Source organism: Neofelis nebulosa, chromosome X (genome assembly GCF_028018385.1).
Source record: "Neofelis nebulosa isolate mNeoNeb1 chromosome X, mNeoNeb1.pri, whole genome shotgun sequence".
NCBI classification, from domain to species: Eukaryota; Metazoa; Chordata; class Mammalia; order Carnivora; family Felidae; genus Neofelis; species Neofelis nebulosa.
This window is the reverse complement of record NC_080800.1, coordinates 48,195,612-48,219,664: the sequence shown is the minus strand read 5'-3', so window position 1 is coordinate 48,219,664 and position 24,053 is coordinate 48,195,612. Positions and strand designations below refer to the sequence as shown.

The 24,053-nt window shown below is 41.3% G+C and overlaps 1 protein-coding gene and 1 pseudogene across 3 annotated transcripts in view; one reads left to right on the top strand and one right to left on the bottom strand.

The window, feature by feature from the left end:
* The window catches only part of PHF8 (PHD finger protein 8), a 94,293-nt gene extending 80,981 nt beyond the window's left edge, over positions 1-13,312 (top strand). For all 3 annotated transcript variants that reach the window (XM_058714382.1, XM_058714383.1, XM_058714381.1), the window contains 3 exons: positions 4,740-4,849; positions 9,436-9,772; positions 10,704-13,312. In XM_058714382.1, coding sequence (XP_058570365.1) covers positions 4,740-4,849; positions 9,436-9,772; positions 10,704-10,792 — 536 coding nt within the window. In that variant the 3' untranslated portion in view covers positions 10,793-13,312. The remainder of the gene's footprint in view (positions 1-4,739; positions 4,850-9,435; positions 9,773-10,703) is intronic.
* Positions 13,313-18,549: 5,237 nt separating this feature from the next.
* The window catches only part of LOC131502069 (small ribosomal subunit protein uS5-like), a 279,848-nt pseudogene continuing 274,344 nt past the window's right edge, over positions 18,550-24,053 (bottom strand).

Here is a 24,053-nt window from a genome sequence, read left to right as displayed (position 1 = left end):
GCAAATGTTACTTTTTTCTTTTTTAAGTCCTATTTTCTGATTGTATTTTTTCATATAGTTTCTGGCTGATTAGCAAAATAGAAAAGTGGGAAAATATGGAAAATAGAGGAAAGTGTAAAGAAGAAACCACCCATGATCCAGTTACCCGGAAGCAACCACTGTGTTAATGTTTTGACACATTTCCTTCAAGTCTGTTTTTCCTATGTATTTCTTTTTATGGTTAAAATTACACTGTGTAGAGACAGGCCTATATACTGCTTTAAGCTTTTTTTTGTCTTTTAATCAAATTAATGTGTATATTTGGTAGCAAATCAAATAGTACAGAGGAGTTTAGGATGAAATGCAGTGGTCTTTGCCCCTGCTTTCCCCACTTCCAATCCTGTGCCTGAGAGGCAACCTCATAGTTTTTTTTTTTTCTGGTTGTTACCTCCAAAATTCAAGATAATAGGGTTTATTTATACCACCATTCTTGATGTACCAACTTAGTCTCTATTTCTCTGTCTCTCAGCTTCTGTCAGTCTGTCTTGATTATCCACTTTCTAAGATACAGCCATTAGTACTCCTTCCTGCTTCCCACTTCTCATGAACTGCACATTTTTGTTTACATTGTCAAGGTTGTTAGCATTTACATTTTCTTGTGATAAATACTCTATAGTAACTAGCGGTTGACTATAAAAGTTGAAAACCAGTAAATATACCTGGCCTTTTAAATCGATATTATTTCATAAGCATGTCCTTACGCCATTGTTTATAAGTATTTTAATGGCTACAAAATATTCTATTCTGTGGATATACCTTGTTTACCTAACTTCTCTTTAACGTGAGGCATTTAGCCTATTGCCACATTTTCACAATTAGTAATATTTGAGGTGAACATCTTTATATGTGTTGGAGTCTCTGATTATTTACCGACGATGGATCCCCAATGATGTCCAAAAGGGCAGGCATCTGGGTGGCTCAGTCAGTTAAGTGTCTGACTTCGGCTCAGGTCATGATCTCAACGGTTCATGAGTTCAAGCCCTGCATCGGGCTCTCTGCTATCAGCACAGAGCCTGCTTCAGATCATCTGTCTCCCCCACTCTCTGCCCCTTCCCCACTTGTGTGCTCTCTCAAAAATAAATAAACATTAAAAGATAATAATAATTGTATAAACTCCAGGAGGGCAAAAAGTACATGTGGATATACAATAAAAAGTGTCCTTCTCACCCGTTTCACAGTCTTCACTTCCCTACTAGAATTCACTAGAGGGTTACTGTAAGCCTTTAGCTAATTATCCAGAGTTCTGAAAAATTTTTTTTTCTGACAATTTTTACCAGTTTTTTCATTGTCTTAATTCAGGAGTGTGTTTTTGGAAGTCCTTAACTTTGTCATTTTTGCTATTGCCATCCATCATGACATACCAAATAGTTCAGTATGCTTTGCTATGAAAATGACATTTTCTTCTATAACCATGGTACCATTTTATGACACCTAAGTCAAGTAACATTTATTTTCTAATGTCATTTAATACCAAATCCTTATTCAAATACCCGCCCCCCTGTTGTACCAAAAGTATCTTATAATTTGTGTATTCAAATCAGGATGTTTTCAAGGACTAAACATTTCATTGGGTTGTTATAATCTTAGTCTCAGTCATTTAAAATTTTTTATGATGACAAATTTCAAACATACATAAATGTAGAAAGATAGTACACAAACACCTATATTCTCAATATATTTTGCTGTATTTGCTTTATTCATTTATCTTCTAGCTTTTGCTGAGCCACTTCAAAGTAGTTGCAGCCATAACATGATATTTTACCCCTTAATACTTCAATATCGCCTAAGGACACCCTCCTATGTAACCATACTACCTTTGTTGTACTTAACAGTTAATAATTCCTTAAGATCGTCTAATACCCAGTCCATCATTAAATTTTCTCCACTGTGCCCCACAAAATGTCTTTCATAGTATTTTTTCCTCAAAATCCAGGTTCACTGAAGGAGGGTTTTTTTTTTCCAGCTTAAAACAAGAACTTTCTCATCTATTATACAGGTCAGGCATTTGGAAAGGGTACAGTAAGGGTAGCTTGTCTCTACTCCATATAGTATGGGGCCTTATCTGGGAAAATTAGAAAGCTGAGGGGGTTTCTTGATGGCCAAGAGTTTGAATCATCTAAGGTGTCACTAACTTACATATCTGGTGCCTAGGCTGGGAAGACTCAAGGACTAGAACTGCCAAGCATAGTGCCAACATGTGGCCTCTCCATGTGACTAGCTTCCTCATTGCCTGGTGGCCTCAAGGCAATCGAACTTCTTCCATGCCTGCTCAGGGCTCAAAGTGTGTGTTCTAGCAAGCAATGCAGAAACTGAAATTGCCTTTTCTAACCTAGCCTGGGAAGTCAGGCAGTGTTACCTTCACCACATTCTATAGGCTACAAAGGAGCCTGCTGAAATTCAATGGGAGGGAACATAAGACCCCACCTATCAATAGGAACAATGTCAAAGAATTTGAGGCCTGGTTTTAAAACCACCACACACAACAAAACTATAGAGAACAATATAAAATATACCCAAGAATCTATAACCAAAATTGTACATTAACGTTTTTGCTACATTTGCTTCACATCATTTTTAAACAAATACCATCTTTATAAAGAGAGGACTTCAGCCTTTTGAATTGCTTATTCTGTAATCTGCATACTGCTTATACAGAAAGTCTTTTTTATAATAATAATAATAATAGCTAACCAAGGAATCTTTAAATCTAGGTCAATAACCACCACCACCTCTTTTTTTTCCTTTGGCACTGACTTTTTTCTTTAATTAAAAATAGAATAGTACAATAAATTCCCATACACCCACCACTAAGAATCAACAGTTACCAAGATTTTGCTATGTTTGATTCATCTATTTTCTTTTTATCAAAATTGTCAGTGCTTTAAAGCAGATCCTAAATATTGTGTCATTCCTCACTTCCAATGTACTTTAGTAAGCATCTCTAAAAAAATATATTTTCTCATATAACCATAATCCTATTATACATAACAAAATTAATAATGTGATAATTCCTATCCATGATCTAATACTAAGTCCATAATCAATTTTCCTCAATTGTCTAACCAAAAAAGGTATTTTTTACAGTGGATTTGTTTAAATCAGGATCTAACAGAGTTCACAAAGTATTTGGCTGTCATGCCTTTTGAGTCTTTCTTAACCTAGAGCATTCCCCCTTTTTTGTTTTATGCTGTTGATTATTGTAAAAGCTAGTGTAATTGTAACACATCCCACCTTCTAGATTTGTTTCCTTGTGACATTGTCTTTTTAATGAAACAGGCCAATTATCTTGTAGAATGTCTGATTGTTTTCTCATGTTGTCATTTAACTTGTTGTCTTATCTCTTCATTTCCTAAAAACTGGAAGTAATATGAACCACTTACTTGATTCTCGGTCTTTGGCAAAACTACTTCCCAGGTGATGCTGTGAATTTCATATTGCACTGTATCAGGAGGCACATGAAGTCAGCTGTCTCACTATTAGTAGCAATCAGGTTAATACTTACCTAAGGGGGGGGCGCCTGGGTGGCTCAGTCAGTTAAGCGTCCGTCTTCAGCTCAGGTCATGATCTTGAGGTTTGTGGGTTCGAGCCCTGCATCAGGCTCTGTGCTGAAAGGTTGGAGCCTGGAGCCCTCTTCGGATTCCGTGTCTCCCTCTCTCTCTGACCCTCCCCATGTCATATTCTGTCTCTCTCTCTCCCTCAAAATAAATAAACATTAAAAAAGATTTTTTTAATAAAAAAATATGCTTAGTTAAGGGGGTGATAGGATCTTACTGTCATAAAGCTAGTTTTTTTCCTTCTTGAGACTACAAGTAGTATGTGAGGTAATACTTTGGTACTGTGTGAATATCCAGTGCCCTAGAATCAATTGTTTTATTAGGCCTTGCAAACCTGTGATTTTCTAATTCTGTCATTCCATTTATTAGCTGGCATTCTTCTATAAAGAAGAGTTTGCCTTCATCATCTGGGGCCATTTGGTTATCCTGAAGTATACTTCCTATGTAAAATGTGGGATAAGTAACTATTTTTTGATTCAAGATTCTTATGGCACTATAAAAGGGTTATACAAGAAGACAGTCTTCTTCAGGAATTCATAGCCTGTTTGGTTGACCACATAACACACACAGCAGCACATCAATGTTAGGGAATGAGACAAGATGGTACATAATATATATTGAGTGACTTGTATGTATTGTAAGTTCAGGAGAGGGAGAAGTTGGTGTGAGCCAGAGAGGTCCTAGAGGTTTTGTATAGAAAGTTGATTTCAGCTTGCCTTTGAAGGATGGGCAGGTTTTGAAGTGGGGGACAAAGGGAAGAGGGTACTCTAGGCAGTATGGATGGTGAGGATGAAGGCACAGGGAGAGAGGATGAGCTGTACTTATTCTAGAGGTATAATAAGCCATTCTGTTTAGAGAAGCTGAGAATATGGATGTAGAAATAAGGTTGAGGAGGTAAGTAGGCCAGGAGCAGAACATGGACAACCTTAAATGCCAATTCAGGGAAGTTAACTTTTACCCTGTAATCAGTGTGTGCATTGTGTTCTTTGAGCATTTGTAAATTAGCTTCTTCCCTGATGGGAAACAAAATCTAACTTTCTAAAAAGCTATAAGCAGGGGGACCAGTGAGACCATCTTTGGGGAGGCTCAGAGGTAGGGAATATGGTTGACATTCAGATAAATGTTTTCATCCTGTTTCCTCTGCAGCCCGTGTGACCCCAACTCTACCAAAGCAGGACCGTCCTGTGCGTGAGGGGACCCGGGTAGCTTCCATTGAGACAGGCTTGGCTGCAGCAGCTGCAAAACTAGCCCAGCAGGTAGGTGCTGACATCTAGGCAGTGGCCTTGCTACTGACCCCAGTTTCCTTAGAGCCTTAAAACTGAGACCTTCAGGCTGATAGGTTCCCACTGTTTCATCGGGGAGTGGGTGGGTAGCCTTTGATCTTTATATATGGCATTATCCTATGCTCCTCCTATATCCTTCACAGCCCAACTCGATGACAAGCTACTTCCACAGATCACACAGTTGACATGATTTAGGATGAAAGGAAATAGGGGGCCAGAGAAAAGCTCTTGTTGATATCACTTGCCTTTCTAGGTGTGTAAAAACCTGTTAGGTGGGAAGGACCAGGGCTGTCCTTGAATGAGAGCATTTGCCATCAGATGGAACCCCGAGGAGGTTACTAGCTGAGTGTACTCAAGTTCTCTGCCACCCAACCAGTATTGGATTTTGATTTTGGGGGAGAGGCTTTCCTTGTCCTCTGTGCCAAATATTATTGCCTTAATCTTCAGCCCCTGCTGCCCAAGAAAATTTCACCCACTAGTTTTTGTCCTAAAGGGTCACTTCACTAGAATTAAATTGACCTCCTAGCAGGTTACAGTTTACAAAGTTCTCTAATGTGTATACTGTGCTCAGCAACCCTGGGAGCAGTTGGAGTTGAATTTTCTGGTTCTCTCCTTATCAACATCTTCTTGGCTCTTCATGCCACACACTATTGCTTAGAGCATTTGTTGGGTATCTGCTTTTATGTTAGGGGCTTCCATGTACAACGTCTCATGTAATCTGCCCAGTAGCCCTGTTCAATAGGTGATATTTTCATCATTTTACAGGTGAAGAAAATGAGGCTCTCTTTAAGTGACTAGTCCAGGATAATACAGCCAGTAAATGGAGGAGACAAGATTCAAACTCATATCCTCTAACTTCAAATTTCATGTTACTTGCTATGTCAATAAAATAGTTAAATGTTTATAGAATTAATAATCATATCCTATCTCAATAAAATTTAATAGAACTATGTTTTAAATATGCTATTATATGGAGCGCTCGAGTTGCTTAGAAATGTCTCAGAGGCTGTTGTTGGGAGTTAGCAGAGACCACGCAGGACAGGCAGGCCATCTCTGACCAGAACTTCCCTCTGTTATATATATATCCTAGTGCCATGTTAGATGTAATCTGGAAAAAAGTGGGGGAGGGGAGTGTTCTACTGCTTTAAATAAACAGATACATTAAAACTGTGAAAACTATTTTTAGTGCCTTCTAAGGAGCTCACTTCTGTTTCGGTTGATGAGGGATGACTTGAAAGAAGAGGATTTGAAATTTGGGAGGTGTTTTGCAGGCTGAGCTTTTGGAAGGAACAGAAAGGCATTCTAGGAGAAGGGAAATCCTTAGCAAAGCACACAAGGCCCTCTTAATTTGTTCTCTGGTCACCTCTCCTCCCTAACCTCCTACCAGCCCCTCATACATGCCCTTCACACCAGCTATACTATTGTACCATGATACTTGAAGTTCACTTAGCGTGTATCACAGTGTCTCATGCCTCTGCCTTTGCACAGGTTGTTCCTCTGCCCATTGGGAATTATCCCTTTCGGATGCCTTACCTAACACACCTTCATACCACCTACCACCAATTTATTACAGTAGTCTTCTGTACTTCTGTAGCATTCTCTCTTAACAGTCATAAGTGTGCTTTTCTGTGTTCCTTATTAAACTGTAAGTGCCTGAAGGGTGGGGATACATCTAATTTAACTTGGTATCCCCACTATACTAAACATGTGTTTAGTCAGTGTTGGGTGAATGAATGAAGGAATGGATGGATGAATAAATAAATGAGCAGATCTTTTCTGGATTGGAGGCTTCATGGGGAATAGGGTAAGATAAATTCAGATTAAAAAATGGATTGTAGAACTAGCCTGCCTGACTTTGAATATTCACTCTACCACTTTAGCAAGTTACTTAATTTCTCTATGCCTCAGTTTCCTCATAAACTTTGAGGATTAGATGAGGTAATATATGGAAAAGCTCAGAGCATGGCACTTGTCACAGAGTAAGTACTATAGACGTGTTAGCTTCTCAGTGTAATCATTATGGGTTGGATAGGGATGAATGGCCAGACTGTAGAAGACCATGAATGTCAGACTGGGAAGTTTGAACTTGGGTGAAGACCTGCTAACAGGCTTCTGAGCAAGGAAATTGGCAAGTGTAAGTGATCCTGTCATAAAACAGTCTAGTCTTCTGTAATTCATCTGGATGAATTACATGAGGAGATTGGCAGCAAAGGTAGAAAAATTTCAGCTATATGATCTAGGTGTGAATAGATAATCTCTGGATTCAGATGAGAGAAATGGGGGCAGAAATGCAGTTTCTGGTATGGGTGGAATAGCAGTATGGCTGAGAAAAGTGATTCTGAAGCCCAGTGGCTTAGGTCTGAATCCCATCTTGGTCACATATTGGTCCTATAACCTTGGGAAAATGACTTAATCTCTCTGTGCCACAGTTTCTTCTCAAAATGTGATTTTAATTCTTTCTTCTCATACTTCTTCTGAGTATTAAATGAGTTAAATTGTAGAACAGTACCTGGCCTGTATTACTAATATTATTATTCTTATCCCCCAGAAATTCCTATTGTAGCCACAGCCTGGCAGGAGTAGGCCCGTGCTGCCAAGGCAAAGAAATGTAATCACTGAGTTGGTCTGTGAGGCTGTGTAGCATTTCAGAAGGTGAAGTCGTTCACATGCTTTCAGCAGCACCTTTCCAGGTTCTCAGGGCTCCAGATGCCCACTCTACAGGTACCCACTACACAGTGGATAGTAGCTCCCTAGAGCAATGGATGGATGAAATCCAAGATGTTGGGAGAAGTGACATAACTTCTTATTCATCTCTCCCATCCAGAATTGAGGTTTTAAGACCTAGTGGCCTGGAGGATTGCCAAGTCCTCTATTAAAAGACCAGCAAAAGGGGCGCCTGGCTGGCGCAGTCGGTTAAGCGTCCGACTTCAGCTCAGGTCACGATCTCGAGGTCCGTGAGTTCGAGCCCCGCGTCGGGCTCTGGGCTGATGGCTCAGAGCCTGAAGCCTGCTTCCGATTCTGTGTCTCCCTCTCTCTCTGCCCCTCCCCCGTTCATGCTCTGTCTCTGTCTCAAAAATAAATAAACGTTAAAAAAAATTAAAAAAAAAAAGACCAGCAAAAGTAAGAGAAACCTTTTTAAGATATGAAGATAGAGCAATAGTTTACCACTTGCTGAGTACCTACTATGTGCTATGTGTTTTTACATCATTATTTTATTTAATCTCTCTGACAACCCTGAAAAACAGATTTATTTGGCCCATTTTACAGATAAGGCAATTGAGATTCACAAAGGTTAGTAACTTGTTGAGGTCATCCCACTCAGGGAGCACAAGCCTATATTTGAACCCCAGTTTTTGTTTGTTTGTTTTTGTTTTTGTTTTTGTTTTCTTTGTTTTTTTAAAAATTTTATTTTATTCCAAAGCTACTCCTCTTTCACTCTCAGAGTTCCTTTTTGAGAAGTATACAGGGTGGGTATTCAGATAGACCTGGCTGAATCCTGGACCTAGCAGTTCTTCACCTGTGAGGCTTTGGGCTCAAACTACTTAATATCCCTGCACCTCAGTTTTCTCATCTATAAACTGAGGGATTTTCCTTCTCAGGGCTACTCTGAGGAATAAATGAAGTTAAGCAGACTGTTGGCCCTTGCACAACACAGGTTTGAACTGCACAGGTCCACTTATACGTAGATTTTTTTTTTTTTTAGTGTAGTACTGTAAATGTATTTTCTTTTCCTTAGGATTTTCCTAATATTTTCTTTTCTCTGCCTTTATTGTAAGTCAGTCAGAGAAAGACAGATAGCATATGTTTTCACTCCTATGTGGATCTTGAGAAACTTAACAGAAGACCATGGGGGAGGGGAAGGGGAAAAAAAGTTACAGAGAGGGAGGGAGGCAAACCATAAGAGACTCTTACATACAGAGAACAAACTGAGGGTGGATAGGGGAGAGGGGAAGGTGGGTGATGGGCATTGAGGAGGGCGCTTGTTGGGATGAGCACTGGGTGTTGTATGGAAACCAATTTGACAATAAATTATATTAAAAAACAAAAGATACAGTATATAATATGTAGAACATACAAAATATATGTTAATCGACTGTTTATGTTATCAGTAAGGCTTCCAGTCAACAGTAGGCTATTAGTAGTTAAGTTTTTGGGGAGTCAAAATGTGGATTTTTGCCTGCATGGGAGGTTAGTACTACCCTAAGGGTCAACTGTATAAAGGGCCTTAGGTGCCGACATAAATGTGGCTATTCTTATTAGAAGTATCCATAGTCCACCTCATAAATGACAATGTTAGGACCAAAACCCAAGTCTCTGAACTCATTTACCCTTCTGTTACCACTGTACTGGTTAGTGGCAGTGATAACTTAAGGGTGGATGGTACCAAAGAGATGACCTCTGGTGATGGAAGGTCTGTGTGTTTTGTATACATAACACCCAGGCTAGACTTAGGGTGGGGAGGTTTATAGAACCACATCTACCAGTGTCTAGTTTCCTTTCTGGGCAATTCTCTCTTCTCCACTCCTGAATTTTCCCCTCCCACTTGGCTTATATTTCAGGAGCTTCAGAAAGCCCAGAAGAAGAAATACATCAAGAAGAAACCTTTGTTGAAGGAGGTAGAACAGCCTCAACTTCAAGAGTCCAATCTCAGCGTGGCAGCGCCAGCCCCAACTCTGGCGACTACACCCCAGCTTCTCACCTCCTCCTCACCCCTGCCTCCTCCTGAGCCTAAACAAGAGGCTCTCTCAGGAAGTCTTGCTGACCACGAATATACAGCTCGTCCCAATGCCTTTGGTATGGCCCAGGCAAACCGCAGCACCACACCCATGGCCCCTGGCGTCTTCTTGACCCAGCGGCGCCCTTCAGTTGGCTCCCAGAGCAATCAAGCAGGACAAGGTACAGCTGCCATATGGTTGCAGAACTGAGAAGGATCTTAGGGTCACCAGCTCCAAACCCTAAGTACCCTGGTAGATGAGAATACCTGGGAGGGATACTGACGGTCAACCTAAGGCACTTGTATTTGATCTCTTAGGCAATGAAGGGACGTTAACTGATGTTAAACAGGGGCATTTCAGATGTGGGTTTAGAAAGAGCCTTCTGGTGACCAGAGTGGAGGGTGGGCAGTGGGTGAGAAGTCTAGGGAGGAGACATATACACAGGTTTCAGGCTGCAGTGAAGAGAAGCTGGGGCTATAGCAGAGGGAATGAAGAGGGAGAAGATAAATTGATCAAATATGGAGGAGGTCACAGTGGACATGGGAAGTGATTTGATGTGGGGAGAGAGAGGAAGAGGCAATGGGGGGGCATGGCTCAAGCTCTCTTTTTCCTCACTTTGGCGTTCAAAGCCCAGTCCCTAGAGTATGCAGCTCAAGGGTGGTGAAGTCAGTGTGGCATTGGATGATGAAGATGAGGGTTGCTAACGAAACAAGGCCGTGGGAATGCCACCTTCCAGGACACTGAGCTATAATCACTAACGAGGCACTTGTCCAGTCTCCGTGGTCAGGATAAGAGGACAGGGAGGCATTACCACATCCCTGCAGAATTTAGGAAGGAAAATGATTGGGACCAAATAAATCAATGAGGAAAAGGAATCAGACAGGCTAATCAGGGAGTAGATAGCTGCTGCAGGAGGTCATAGGAAGCGCCAAGGCATGATGGAAGTAGTTAAGAAGGGCCTCTTGCCCAAGATGTGCCTGGAGCCAGTATAAGAATGGGGACACTCTGTGGGCAAAGGAACAGAGGAGGGGGGTAGAACAAATATAGATGGTGCTGGAGTTGTTGCTGAAGCCCTTGCCATAGCCTTTACTTACCTCTCTTTTCCCCCACAGGAAAGCGTCCTAAAAAGGGCCTGGCCACAGCAAAGCAGAGACTTGGCCGTATCCTGAAAATCCACAGAAATGGCAAACTACTTCTGTGAGCCCCCTAGTGTCCTGCCCCTCACCCCTTCACCCCCATTGCCTTCTCCATCATCAGCTCTCGGGGCACTCCTGGATCCTATCTGCCCCGGACAAGGTGCTGAGGCGCATTGTCCTGCTTTCTTGGAACTGACCAAAGGCACGGACTCCCCAAAGGGCCCCTTCACCAACTCCCCTAACTCCCTTTTCTACTTCCACTAGAGCATCCTGCCTTCCTTCTCCATACCTCTGACTAGCAGGTAAATGGGAGAGGTTTCTGGCTGACCAGAACCTTCTTCTGCTGCTTCAACCCGTTTCTTTTTTACCAGCCTTATCTGCCCTATACTCTCATCCCCACTTAGAGCTAGGAGGCAGGATGAGGAGAAACATAAAGTGAGGCTGGGCCCCTTGCTATTTCCCTGATTATGGAGTTCCCAGTGCTCAACACTTCCCACAACTCCAGCCCTGTCTGCAGAAGCCTGTCCACCTTTGCCCATATGTTCTTCCCGTTCTGCCCCCCAGCCAAGTGGACATATCCCATTCCAGATTCGTTCCTGGGAGAAGGGTCTAGCCTCTTTCCCCTCTTGCCAAATGCATCATGAAAATAAAGAAGAGGGCCCGGAGTCTCCTTACTGCCCCAGTAGGGGCCATTTCCAGAGGTGGACTAGAAAGGCTGTGGGCTGACTTCATTCATCTTTGGGAAGAAGAGAGATTTCTGTCATGTCTAAAAGGTGGGGAGAGGACCAACACCCAAGCCTTTGACCATGACTTTGTAGCCCATTGGAGGAAGCTACTTTTGGGTGGCTACAGATGAGGTCCCCTGTCCCAGGGTGAGCTTCAGGGATTTGCCTGGATTTTGAGGTCCTGCAGAACATTATCCATGTGGCTATAGCTGGGCCCCAACAGGTGATCTCCCAACAGTCTGAAAGTTCCTACCACTGAAGCAGATAACTCTGGCCCTACGTACAGCCTGCTCTCTTCACCTGTACCACAGAGCACAGCCTGGACCTTCTGGAAAGGATGTGACAGGACAGCTCTGGGTTCTCCCATCAGGAGCCTCCCTCCTTTCCCCACCTAAGGTCTTGGTCTAAAGAAGACCTCAGAACTCACGTTTCGCCTCTGGGTCTTTGTGCTCCCAGACATCAGGTCAATGCTCAAGCAGAGTACAGATGGGCTATTCAAGAGCCTGAACCTGGGAGAGGAGATGCCCATCTGTAAAGGAGCAGATCGTCTGATCCTCCCCTCCCTGTCTTCCCTTTGTGGATGTCTCTATTGTCCAGACAGTGCCCAACCCCTCCTCCTCCCCTGTCTCCCTCCACCTCAGTCTGTCCTGCATCTCTGGCAACCTGGACTGGATGGATAATGCCCCACTCCCTCCATTTTGGTACTGCCCAAGTGGAGTGCATCCTTGTCCTCTACTCCCCACCTTGACCTCACCCCAGTTTGCCCAGTGCTTCTGGGGAATTTAATAGCTACCATTGCAGGCTACGGGAGTATGTGAGGCTGCCCTTGTTGTCTTTGTGTCTCCAGTTTCTTTCTTTTCTCTACAGCCCCACATCTACTCTCCTCATTTGGAATCAGGGGCCCCTTAACCCCATTCCTTTTTTTTATTTTGGGGACCCCAGGGGCCATGCAGTCCTCCATCTAGTCACACCAAAGGCAAAAAGCCTGGCTACCTCCCCCCCTAGAATGTGAGGTCCCCACTCCCCTCCCCTCTATTTCCACCAAGCTTTGCTCTTCTTGGGGATTTCAAGGCAGCAGAGGGTAGCGAGGGGAGGGAAGGAGGGACAGTCTGTGTCCCTGTGTAGGCAACTGCCTGACTAGGCCCTGACTGCTGTAACAAAGACCAGGACCCCAGCCCTTCTGCCCATTAACACTCTCGCCCCTTGATATTTCAAAGGCAGCTAATTGCTAGCAAATCCCCCTGGTTCCAGGCCTCTTTCCCCTCTGTTTCTTTGTTAGAAGTTTCTGTGGAGCTGAAACCCAACTTCCATTTGACTGGGTTTCCATTTAGTTTAGTTGGGCTCTCAGAGTCTCCTGTATGTTGTTTTGTGTTTTAAATGAAAAGCAAGTTTACCCTCAGAGTTATGCTTTTCCAAAGAGGCTAGTGTGCTTTTTCTTTTTTTTTTTTAATGTTTCAGGTTCTAAGTGAAGTGAGTTGGGGAGGGGTTGGAGTGGTAGTAACTAAGGTGTAGAACATGGTGAGAGTTAACCTCTGGTATCCAGTCCCTAGCACAGAGCTGGGGGTTGGATAGGGGGCAGGGAGAGAGGATTTCTATTCACCTTTAATATATTTTTACAGAAAAGCAAACAATTTAAAAACAAGCCCACCGCTTCTGTACATGTCTAAATATATTTTTAGAAGTGGGTAGGATTGTGAATTTCTGATGCAGGGCCTTTTTATAAACAGGTTAGAATAGCATCATACAGACTTCTCTGTTGTTTTTTCCCCTGTTTTTTTCTTATGTTGCGTTACTAATGTAATTTATATTTTTTTTAGATCCTCCCTTTCCTATATAGATAAAAGTGATTTATCTTGGCAATTGCTTTGCTTGGCATTCTTTTGTGGTGGTAGTGGTGGTGGTGGTGGTGGTGGTGGTGGTGGTGGGTGGTGGGGTGGGTCCAGGAGTGCCGCCTTCTCTTTACATTTTCTCTTTCTCTCCCTTTTGTGAACTCAGCACTTCCTTGGTCCCCAACCTTACACCTGAGGTGGGGAGGGGACAGAATCCCAGCTTTCATGAGAGACACAATTGACACACTAGAAACATAACCAGAAGTACAGTGAGCAGAAAAGAAAGAGGCAACAATTCAAAGTGGCCTGACAAGTTTGTTGGGAAGGCTTTCCATATCTTCCATGGGCTGTTCTTAGTGGCTATACCTGTGTTGTCTTTGAATATGGAATTTTGGTGTTTTGTTTTTCTTCCCTCTCTCTTTATCTGACATGCTCCTCCAGGCTGAACTTGATTACTGTGTTTAGGTCCAGTGCAAGGGATAAGATAGAATTATTAGAGCTAACACATCATGATTATTTCCTTGTGCTAGACACTTCTCTTAGTGTTCTATGTATATTGATTCATTTAATCCTCACTGATGTCCTCATCCTACTGATCAGAAAACAGAGGCAAAGAAACCTTCTAGCATCAAACATCTTAAGTTGTGGGGCCAGCCTGGTTCCAGAGTCTGTGTTCTTATCACAGTACTACCTCTCACTGATAACGACTACAATTTATTAAGTGCCTTTTCTGTGCCAGGCATTGGGCTAGGGGTTTTACTTAGGATATCTCATTTAATGCTCACTGACAGCGTTGGGAGATAGTTGTTAGTCCTGTTTACAGTGAAGGAGGTTGAAATTTGCCAGTGGTCTTCCACAGCAGGATCTGCCTAACTCCAAAACTCATGTTCTTTCCCCTCACCATGTTAGAAAATCTTTTGCACATCAATGACCCAACAGATGTTTATTGAGCACCTGTTGTGTGCAAAATGCAGCATTGGGAATTGTGTCCTGAAGAGAGCCCAAGGGATAATGTCAGGAGCATCAGTTCCAAATCTACTACCACCCTGACTCTGTGACCCAGGGCAGGCTGCTTCCTGTCTGAGACTCATTGTAAAAGGACTTTGGACCCAATGAGAATTTCTTTTTTTTTTTAATGTTTATTTTTGAGAGAGACAGAGACAGACTGCAAGCAGGGGAGGGGCAGAGAGAAATGGAGACACAGAATTTGAAGCAGGCTCTAGGTTCTGAGCTGTCAGCACACAACCTGATGCGGGGCTCGAACCCATGAGTCGAGGGATCATGACCTGAGCTGAAGTTGGATGCTTAACCAACTGAGCCACCCAGGTGCCCCAGAGAATGTCTTCATCCTAGAAATTCTGCTACTGTGCGTCTGGGGTGACTCTCTGTTTGGCATCTACTGGCTGGATAGCCTCCTCTAGCTCTTTCAATCTGAATGTTGGTATTAGGATCTAGGGAGGAAAGGTTCCTGTTTGGGGCATGGGGAACTGTATCTTCTGGTAGAAATGCAATAGGAAAGAGGGGAGGGATTTCAGAGCCTTTGCAGGAATGGTGGGTTGGGTTCTCTTTGTCATCAGCTTAAGGATAAGCTAGAGTCTTGGTTACCTTACCTCTCATCCAGACAGGAGGTGCCAGAAGATTAGAGGATCCTGTCGAAAAATTAGGAGGAAAACAAGCACCCAACCTCACTTTTTCCTCTATGGAGTGGAAAAGTACACAGGACTTGTCACTAAGAACCTGCCTTCTCAATGACCAAATAATTTGGGGGAGATTGCTTGTCTGGATCTCAGTTTCTACATTGTCTAGATGGAATTATTTCAACTATGAAGGCCTCTAGAAGTATGGTCACCCCCAAACTTTCTGGATGCTGTTGATTCCCAAACCGAATCTTCTTAGACCTGACCTGTCCTGAGTACAGATCCCCAATTCTGCTTGTTCATGTTGTGTTCCCTGCCTCAGGTACACAGGCCTTTCCCTTTCCATCAGGACCCTGTTCATGTCAAGTTGACTGAAATGGCACTTGCCCTCCACTAAACTGAGTAGATCAGAAGGGCACCAGAGATGAGCACAAGATGCTAGTTAGGGAATCTGTCCTGGGGAAGCAGGGTGTTCAGGAAGCAGGTAAATCTTGTCAGGGGTGATTCCTGAACTTAAGGATGAAAAGTAGCCAGTCAGGTGGAGAACAGTAGGAAGAGTTGTCCAAGCCAAGGCAACAGCATGAATAAAGTCAGAGGGGAGCACCCATGTGCATATAGGGGACAAGCAATTTGGTATAACTACAGCTGTGACTTTCACCTGGGGAATCATGAATAATCTCCAAGAGGGCATGTCTAGTTCGAGAAGACATGATCAAAGTTGATTAGTTTTAGGTGTGATGTTTATCTTTAAACCTCAGATAGTGGAGGATATGTAATTTTGATGTTAGTCAAAAGATTTAACTGTATCCCATGAATGATAGAGAACCATTAAAATGATAGGGTTTAAGCAGAAAATGGCATGATCTAACTTGCTTTTAAAAAACATCCCTTAGGAGTGGATTAGGAGGAAGTGAGATGAAGTCAGAGAGACCAGTGAGGATGTTACTGAAGGAGGGATGGAGAGGGCACCATCTCATCTTCTAGTGCCCCCATCGAAAGCTGCTTCCCGAAGGTAACCTTCATTCAACTGTCCAGTCAATTCTGGCCTTTTCCTGGACTTCTACATCTCATAAAGGGCAGAAATCCTAGGCTATTTCCAGGAGGCAGACACATGGAATTGTCCACTCATACAACCCACAAGACAGAAATTGCACTCCTTTATCCCCCTTTTAGCTTTTTAACTCAAAATAGCTCACCTCTTGAGGCCTTCTCCTTCCCCATAGGACCACAACACAATGCCAGCATTCACCAATGAATGTGGTAAGAGATACGCAATATCCATTTTACATTTTCCTTGTTGGAGCCCAGCAAGCCTCCCTTACATTCCATTCTATTATACACAACTTTTCAGTGTTACCTCCCCAAAAGCCTCTTTTCATCATCCCCTCCTGCACAAGAACATTCGAGACTTCCTGCTGCTTATTATACCTTCTGGGTTTCAAGGCTTTTCAGAACCTGGCCCAGCCTGGAGATAATGGGCTGTAGTAGAAAGAGGATGTTCCTGAAAGTTGAAAAGACCAATGATTGAATTACATCTTTACCACCTATGTGATCTTGAGCTGGCTACTTTATATTTCCTTGACTTAGTTTCATCATCTGTAAAATGAAAATATAATCCCTACCTCATTGAATTGTTGGGAGGAATTACAGTAGCTTTAAAGAACTTCAATATCTGACACTCCAGTGATCAGTAAATTTACCCACTTAAGATTTTCCCAGCACATCCTATAATCTTATAGAGATTACAGAAATAGTAAGCCTTTAAAGGAATTGGAGAGAATATTCCAAACTGGGGCAGGAAATCAAGTTGGTTCCATGATGAAAGTATTTGAAAGACCTAGAAAAATGGCTGAGTCAATAGGTGTGATGTGCCTTAAAGTCCTGTGGAGGAGGTACAACTAAGTCTATGATGAAGTTGCTGGAAGGTGCCAGATTATCATCCATGCTAATTCAATATTGGTTTAATTTTACAGTGGTTTATCAAAACTTCCTTTGTATTAGGCCCTGTGCATGCTATCAGAGGGCTTGATCCTCAAGGAGCATGTGGTTTAGTACACAGACTTGGAAACCCAAGTACAGCATACTGGATAAATATTATGTTACAAATAAATGTGGGGTGCTATGAGAGCATGAAGGAGACTGAACCCAGTCAGAGGAACAGGAAAGACTTTGAGAAGTCTGATTTGAATGTTGAAGGGCATTCACTAGGCAAGGGAAGGCAGAATAATGTGTTGGAATAGAGCATTCCAAGCAAAAGGACTAGTATAAGTAGAAGTGGAAAGTAGAGGAAGCCTGGTGTATGGGTGGAACTATAAGCCCTTGAGTTGGGCTGGTGTAAAGGCTAGAGTAAGGTATGGCAAGTGCTGGGGAATGAAGCCTAAAGAGGTTGGCAGGGACTGTGGAGGTCCAATTTATGTTTCAGAATATTTTCTTTGGTAATCCTTGGGGTGGCAGAGATAGAAGCAGGTTAGTATGGAGGCCAGTGTGAAAGGGGTTGTTGCAAGTTTCCAGTTAAATTGCAAGGCAGTGGCTGTGAAGATACCAGAGATGTTAACCCATAGCCCTTTTTCTCCTGACATTTTACTATGAAGATTTTCAAACATTTCAGAAAGTCAAAGTAATTGTTCTACGAACACCCATATATCCACCATCTAGGTTTTACAATTAGCATGTTACTGTACTTGCTTCTTACACACATCTATTCATCCCTCTATCCATCAACCCATATTGTTTTTTATGTATTTCAAATTAGACATCTTTATATTTCCCCTTAAGCATATCTGCATGCATGCCATTAACTAGAGTTTAGTATACATTTGTGATTCTTTTTTAAGCTAAAATTTCCATATAATAAATGTATCCCCGGTCAATCACAGCCCTTCCCCCTTCTGGAGTAGGCCTTGAATTTGAAAGCATAGAATTTGGAATGTGTGAAAATAGATGATCCAGAGCCTGAGTGGCTCACTCCCCAGTGAAGGATAAAAGCAGGTAACCATAAGGGGTACACAAGCATTAGTAAATAAGCTTGAATGAATGCCTTTCAGCCTCCTCCTATCCCACTACAGAGCCTCATCTTTATGGATCAATGCATTTAACAGTGGAGCAGAGAAGAGTGGAGTCAAGGGACTGCCAAGCCCTCAGGAGCTAACAATCTTGCAAGGAGAGACAAACGCTGACAGTCACAATTCAGAGTTAACAAATGTTGAATGTTGCATTGCACCAGGGTTAGTGCCATAACAGTAAAGAGTAAAAACTGAGGTAAAACACAAAAGTGCCATAAGGGTTTGCAGTGTGTGTGTGTGTGTGTGTGTGTGTGTGTGTGTGTGTGTGTGTATGGAGAGGAGAGGAAAGTGGGGAACAGGGAGAGATAAGATGAATGACTTAGACTCTTGAGACTGGAGGAGCTCAAAGGAAAAAGGGGGAAAGTAGCAGCCATGAAAAATTTCCTGCAGGTGAGAGGAGTTAAGTCTTGAAGATTATTTACTTTGATAATAAGTGTGGCAGACATAAAGATATTTTAAGTTACAAATAACAGAAAACCCAAGTAAAGCATGGGCTATTAGCTCATGTACTTACAAAGTCTAGATGTATGTGGATTTCAGGCACAGTTTAATCAGATCTTTGGTTCTGATTATCTCAGTTCTGCCCTCATGTGTGTTAGCTTTATCTTTGGATACTTCTTCATGGTTACAAGATGGCTGTACACAATTCTTCCACTTGTGCTTATTTGCCATCTATACATCCTCTTTGGTAAAAAGTGCCTGTTTAAGTTTTTTCATATTTTTAGTTGGCCTATGGTTTTCTTACAATTGAACTTTGAGAACTTTTCATATATTTAGGATACAAATTATTTGTTGCATATGTAATTTGCAAATATTTTCTCCCAGTCTGCAGTTTGTCCTTTTATTCTCTTATTAGTGTCTTTTGTAGATTATACCTATTTTTTAAATTGTCCTGTTTAAGAGTTCTTTGACTAACCCTAGGTCATGAAAAATTTCTCCTATGTTCTAAAAGTTTTATAGTTTTATGTTGTACATTTATATTTATGATCAATTTTATTATTTTTATTTGTATTTTTTATTAAATTTTTTTTAATGCTTACTTTTGAGAGAGAGACAGAGTGTGAGCAGGGGAGGGGCAGAGAGAGAGGGAGGCACAGAATCTGAAGCAGGCTTTAGGCTCTGAGCTGCCAGCACAGGCCATGACGCAGGGCTTGAACTCATGAACTACAAGATCATGACCTGAGCTGAAGTCGGATGCTCAACTGACTGAGCCGCCCAGGTGCCCCTCTATGATCCACTTTAAGATAATTTTTGTATACTGTAAGATGGTTAGGTCAAGGGTTTTTGTTTTTGTTTTTTTTTTGGCTTAAAATGTCCAATTATATCAATATCACTTGCTAAGAAAATTGTGCTTTCTTTATTGAATTCCTTTTTCCTCTTTATCAAAAATCAGGTAGCTGTACTTGTGTGGTTCTATTTCTGGAATCTCTATTCTGTTGATCTTATGTTTCTATAATTCCACCAGTACCACACTATTTTGATTACTGTAGCTATATAGAAAGCCTTAATATCAAGTGGGGTAATTCCTCCCACTCTATTCTTCTTTTTCAGCATTGTTTACCTATCCCAGGGCCTATGCCTTTTCATAAATACATTTTAGAATAAGCTTTTCTGTGCCTACAGATCTCTTGCTGGTATTTTGAAGGGAATTGCATTAAATCTATAGATCAATTTGGAGAGAATTAACATGTTGCAAGTTTTAAATACTTCTAGATTTTATATAATTTTTAATTGAAATGAAAAGACTTTGTGCCCAAGAAGTGCCCTTCTCTGTAGGGCACAAAGTCTAAATGTACAGACTGAGGAATTGTCACAAAGTGAACACATCTGTGTAATCATTACCCAGTTCAAGAAATATAGAGTAGCACCTAGAGGATTGAGTCTTAACACAAAAGAGAGAGGAGATAAGCTCATGGACCACCCGAGATGAGAAAGAAAGTGCTTAAAGATCTATATCCTCATGGAAAGGTGCATTTTCTAAAATAGACTTCCCACTGGCATATGGACACAATGAGGCATCTTGTCTGTCTTGGCCTAGGCTTTGGAAGGGGGACAAATTTTTCTCCTATATGAATTATTAATCATGTAACTGAGCTTTACATGGGTTTGTGATTCAAGCTTATACTGCTTATGTGGTCCCAGAACCTACAACTTGTGAAATTAACAGAAAAATTGGTCTCTCTGGGGCATCTGGAAAAAACACACCACACCTCTCAATATAAACGTGTCTCTAAGCCAGGCTGAACAAGAACTTCATATATAAAACCCAATTGAACATAAAGTAACTCACAATAAGCAAGAGCAAATAAACAGTAGGAATAAACCTCCATGAACTTTAGATAATAGAAGAATCTAATAGAGTTAATAAAGTATGTTGAAATTGATTATGGATATAAAAGAACTAAAAGAACATAAAAGAACAAAACACTAAAGAAAGAATAGGCATATTTGAAAAGAAATGAACCAAAACAGATTTCTAGAAATGAAAAATGCAATAATTGAAATTAAATACTCAATGAATGAATTAAACAGATTAAACACTGTTGAAGAGAGAATTTAACTGGAAGACAGATCTTAGGAAATTATTCAGCAAACGGCACACACAGTGAAAGGAAAAAAGAGGCTAGAATATGTGGAAAACAATGAGAAGGTCTCATAAATGAGTAATTGGAGTTGCAGAAGGAATAAGTAAGGGGAAAGGGGAATATAATATACAACTGCCTACTCAACAATTTCACTTGGAAATATATCCAAAATGTGACTCCTGATCCCACCCCCTGCTCCCAGCCAAAACCTGCTTCTCCCCTGACCTCCCTCATATTAGTAGATGGCAACTTCATCCTTCCAGGTGCTCAAGTCAAAAACTTGGGCAATTCCAATTCATATCTTTCTCTCTCTCAATCTATATCCAAGCTGTAGGCAAATTCTGTTGGCTTTCCTTCAAAATGTTTCCAGAATCTGACTACTTCTCACCATCTCCACTGCTACCACTTTGGCCAGAACCAGCGTCGTTTCTTACTACAATAGCCTCCTAACCCATCTCACTGTTGCCTCCATCCTCCCTACCCCCTGCCATAGTCTAATCTCAATACAGCATCAAGAGAAATCTTTTAAATATGTTGGAGACTTCAGAGAAGATAGAGAAGACATACCTTTTCCTATTCCAGCCACTAAGTGCAATAAACCCCCTGGATATTCAATATAAAATAGACATAAGACTTTGAATGGTAAAGAGAAGCCAGATCACTAAGGGCATTGGGCCTGAGGAACAACACAATGGTAAGTTCCTTGGTTTGCTTTTTGCCTCATACATCCTAGACTGGATACTGGAGAAGCCAGCAATCCTCAAACACCAATAGAGGCAGACAAAACCCTGTTTCTCTAGCTGAAGGACTAATAAAAGTGGCAACCTGGCAATACAGAAAACCTTTAGACCATGACCATTCTGCAGCAAACCATAGAAAAGCTATGGCTCCAGCCCCCACCCTCAGAAACAAAGACTCAGCCTAGACTCTTTCTGGGTTTTGATGAGAGTCTCCCAACCTCCCTCCACCCACCACCAAGGTGGTGTCAGAGAAAGCCAAGTGGAGAACTTGGACTTCCACCCCGACCTGGCAGTAATGTGACACCACACCTTCCCCTGCCACAGCCTTCTCAGAAGAGGCCAGCTCAACCAGAAGATTTAACTAAGGTTCAGACTCATGAAATAATACCCAAAATGTCCAGATATAAATAAAAAATCACTCGTTCTACTAAGAACCAGGAAAATTTCAAATTGAATGAGAAAAGACAACAAAGCTAACACCAAGGTAACACAGATGATATGATCTGGCCAGTGTTGTAAAGGAGCCATAATAAAAATGCTTCAACAAGCAATTGCAAACCCACTTGAAATAAATAAAAAAATTAGAAGTCTCAGCAAAGCAATAGAAGATATAAAGGAGAACCAAACAGAAATTTTAGAACTAAAAATATAAGAAGTTTTGGGGCACCTGGGTGGCTCAGTCAGTTAAGCATCCGACTCTTGCTTTCGGCTCAGGTCATGATCTCATGGTTCGTGAGATTGGGATTCTCTCTCTGCCCCTCCCCTGCTCGCGCTCTCTCTCTCTCTCTCTCTCTCTCTCCCCCTCCCTCCCTCCCTCCCTCCCTCTCTCAATAAATACGCATTTTAAAAAAATCAGTGGATGGCTTCAACAGCAGAATGAAGACAAATGAAGTAATCAGAGAAACTGAAGATAGAATACAAATGACCCAGTTGAACACAGTTCCTGGCACTGAAAAGTGACTTCAGCTAGGCTATACTTATATACAAGATAAACAGAAAAAAATCAATTGTATTTCTATATACTAGCATAAAATTAAGATTATATAAATTAACGTATATAAATTTAAAACATGCAATTGCTAAAAAAACAAAGTGCTTGTATGTAAATCTAACAAAACATGTATAGGACTTGTATGCGGAAAACTAAAAAATGCTACTGAAAGATATCAAGGAAGATCTAAATAAACAGACATTCCATGTTCGTTGATTAAAAGACTCACCATAGTAAGGATATTTTTTATCCCAGAATGATCTAGAAATTTAATGTAATTCTAATCAAATCTCCCAGCAAGATTTTTTTGGTACATAGATAAGATTATTCTATTTGTATAGAAAGGCAAAGGAACTAGAATAACTGAAATGGGTTGAATGTTGGTCCCCCAAAACATATGTTCACTTCTTAACCCCCAAATCTGTGAATGTGACTTTATTTAGTAAAAGTATTCTTACAAATTTGATTAAGGATCTTGAGATCATCCTGGATTATCTGAGTGAGCCCTAAATGCAATGACAACTGTCCTTAGAAGAAATGGCATAGACACAAAGGATATGGCCATGTGAAGATGGAAGCAAGGATTGGAGTTATGTAGTCACAAGCCAAAGAACACCTGGAGCCACCATAAATTAAAAGAGGAAAGGAAGGATTCTCCCCTATAGCTCTTGGAGGGAGGGTGACCATACCAACACCTTGATATCAGGCTTTTGGCCTACAGAACTGTAAGAAAATAAATTTATGTTGTTTTGGGCCACCAAGCCTGTGATAGATAATTTGTAATAGATAATAAGAAGCTAATAAAATGGCTAAAAGAATTCTGGAAAAGGAAAAAAGTAGGAAAAATTACTCTACTTGACTTCAACAAAGTGTATATAGCTACAGTAATCAAGACTATGTGATTTTAGCAAAAAGATGGGCACATATATCATAAAAACAGAACCCAGAAATAACTAACCTATCTACACACAAATAAAGCCAACTCATTTTTTTGGCAAAGGTGCAAAAGCAGTTTAATGGAGGAAAGATAGTGTTTTCAACAAAAAGGTTCTGGAGCAATTGGATATCTATAGGCAAAAAGTGAACCTCAACCTAGACTTCACAACTTATAGAGAAATTAACTCAAAGTGGATCATAAATTTATGTGTCAAATGTAAAATTATAAAATTTATAACATAGGGGAAATCTTCAGGACCTAGGACTTGGTGAAGAATTTTTAGACATGATGCCAAAAACCTGTCCACAAAAAGTTGATAAATTGACTTAACCAAATTTTGCTCTGTGTAAGACCTTGGATTAAAAGGCAATGGGGTGCCTGGATGGCTCAGTTGGTTCAGCATCCAACTCTTGATTTCAGCTCAGGTCATGATCTCATGGTTTGTGAGTTCAAGCCCCACATCAGGAGCTGTGCTGACAGTGTGGAGCCTGCTTGGGATTCTTTCTCTCCTCTCCTTGCCCCTTCCCCGCTTGCACTCATGCATGCACTCTCAAAATAAAAGAGGATTAAAAGGCAAGCTAAAGACAAAAAATACTTGCAAACCTCATATAAGGACTCATATCTAGTATATATTAAGAACCCCCACAACTCCACATTAAAAAATCCAATTAGAAAATGGTCAAAAAAGCATGAAGAGACATTTTATTGAAGAGGATATACGATCGAAAATAAACACATGAAAAGATGTTCAAGGTCATTATCCACTAGGGAAACGCAAATTGTAACTATTATGAGGTATCTCTACACACCTATTAGAATA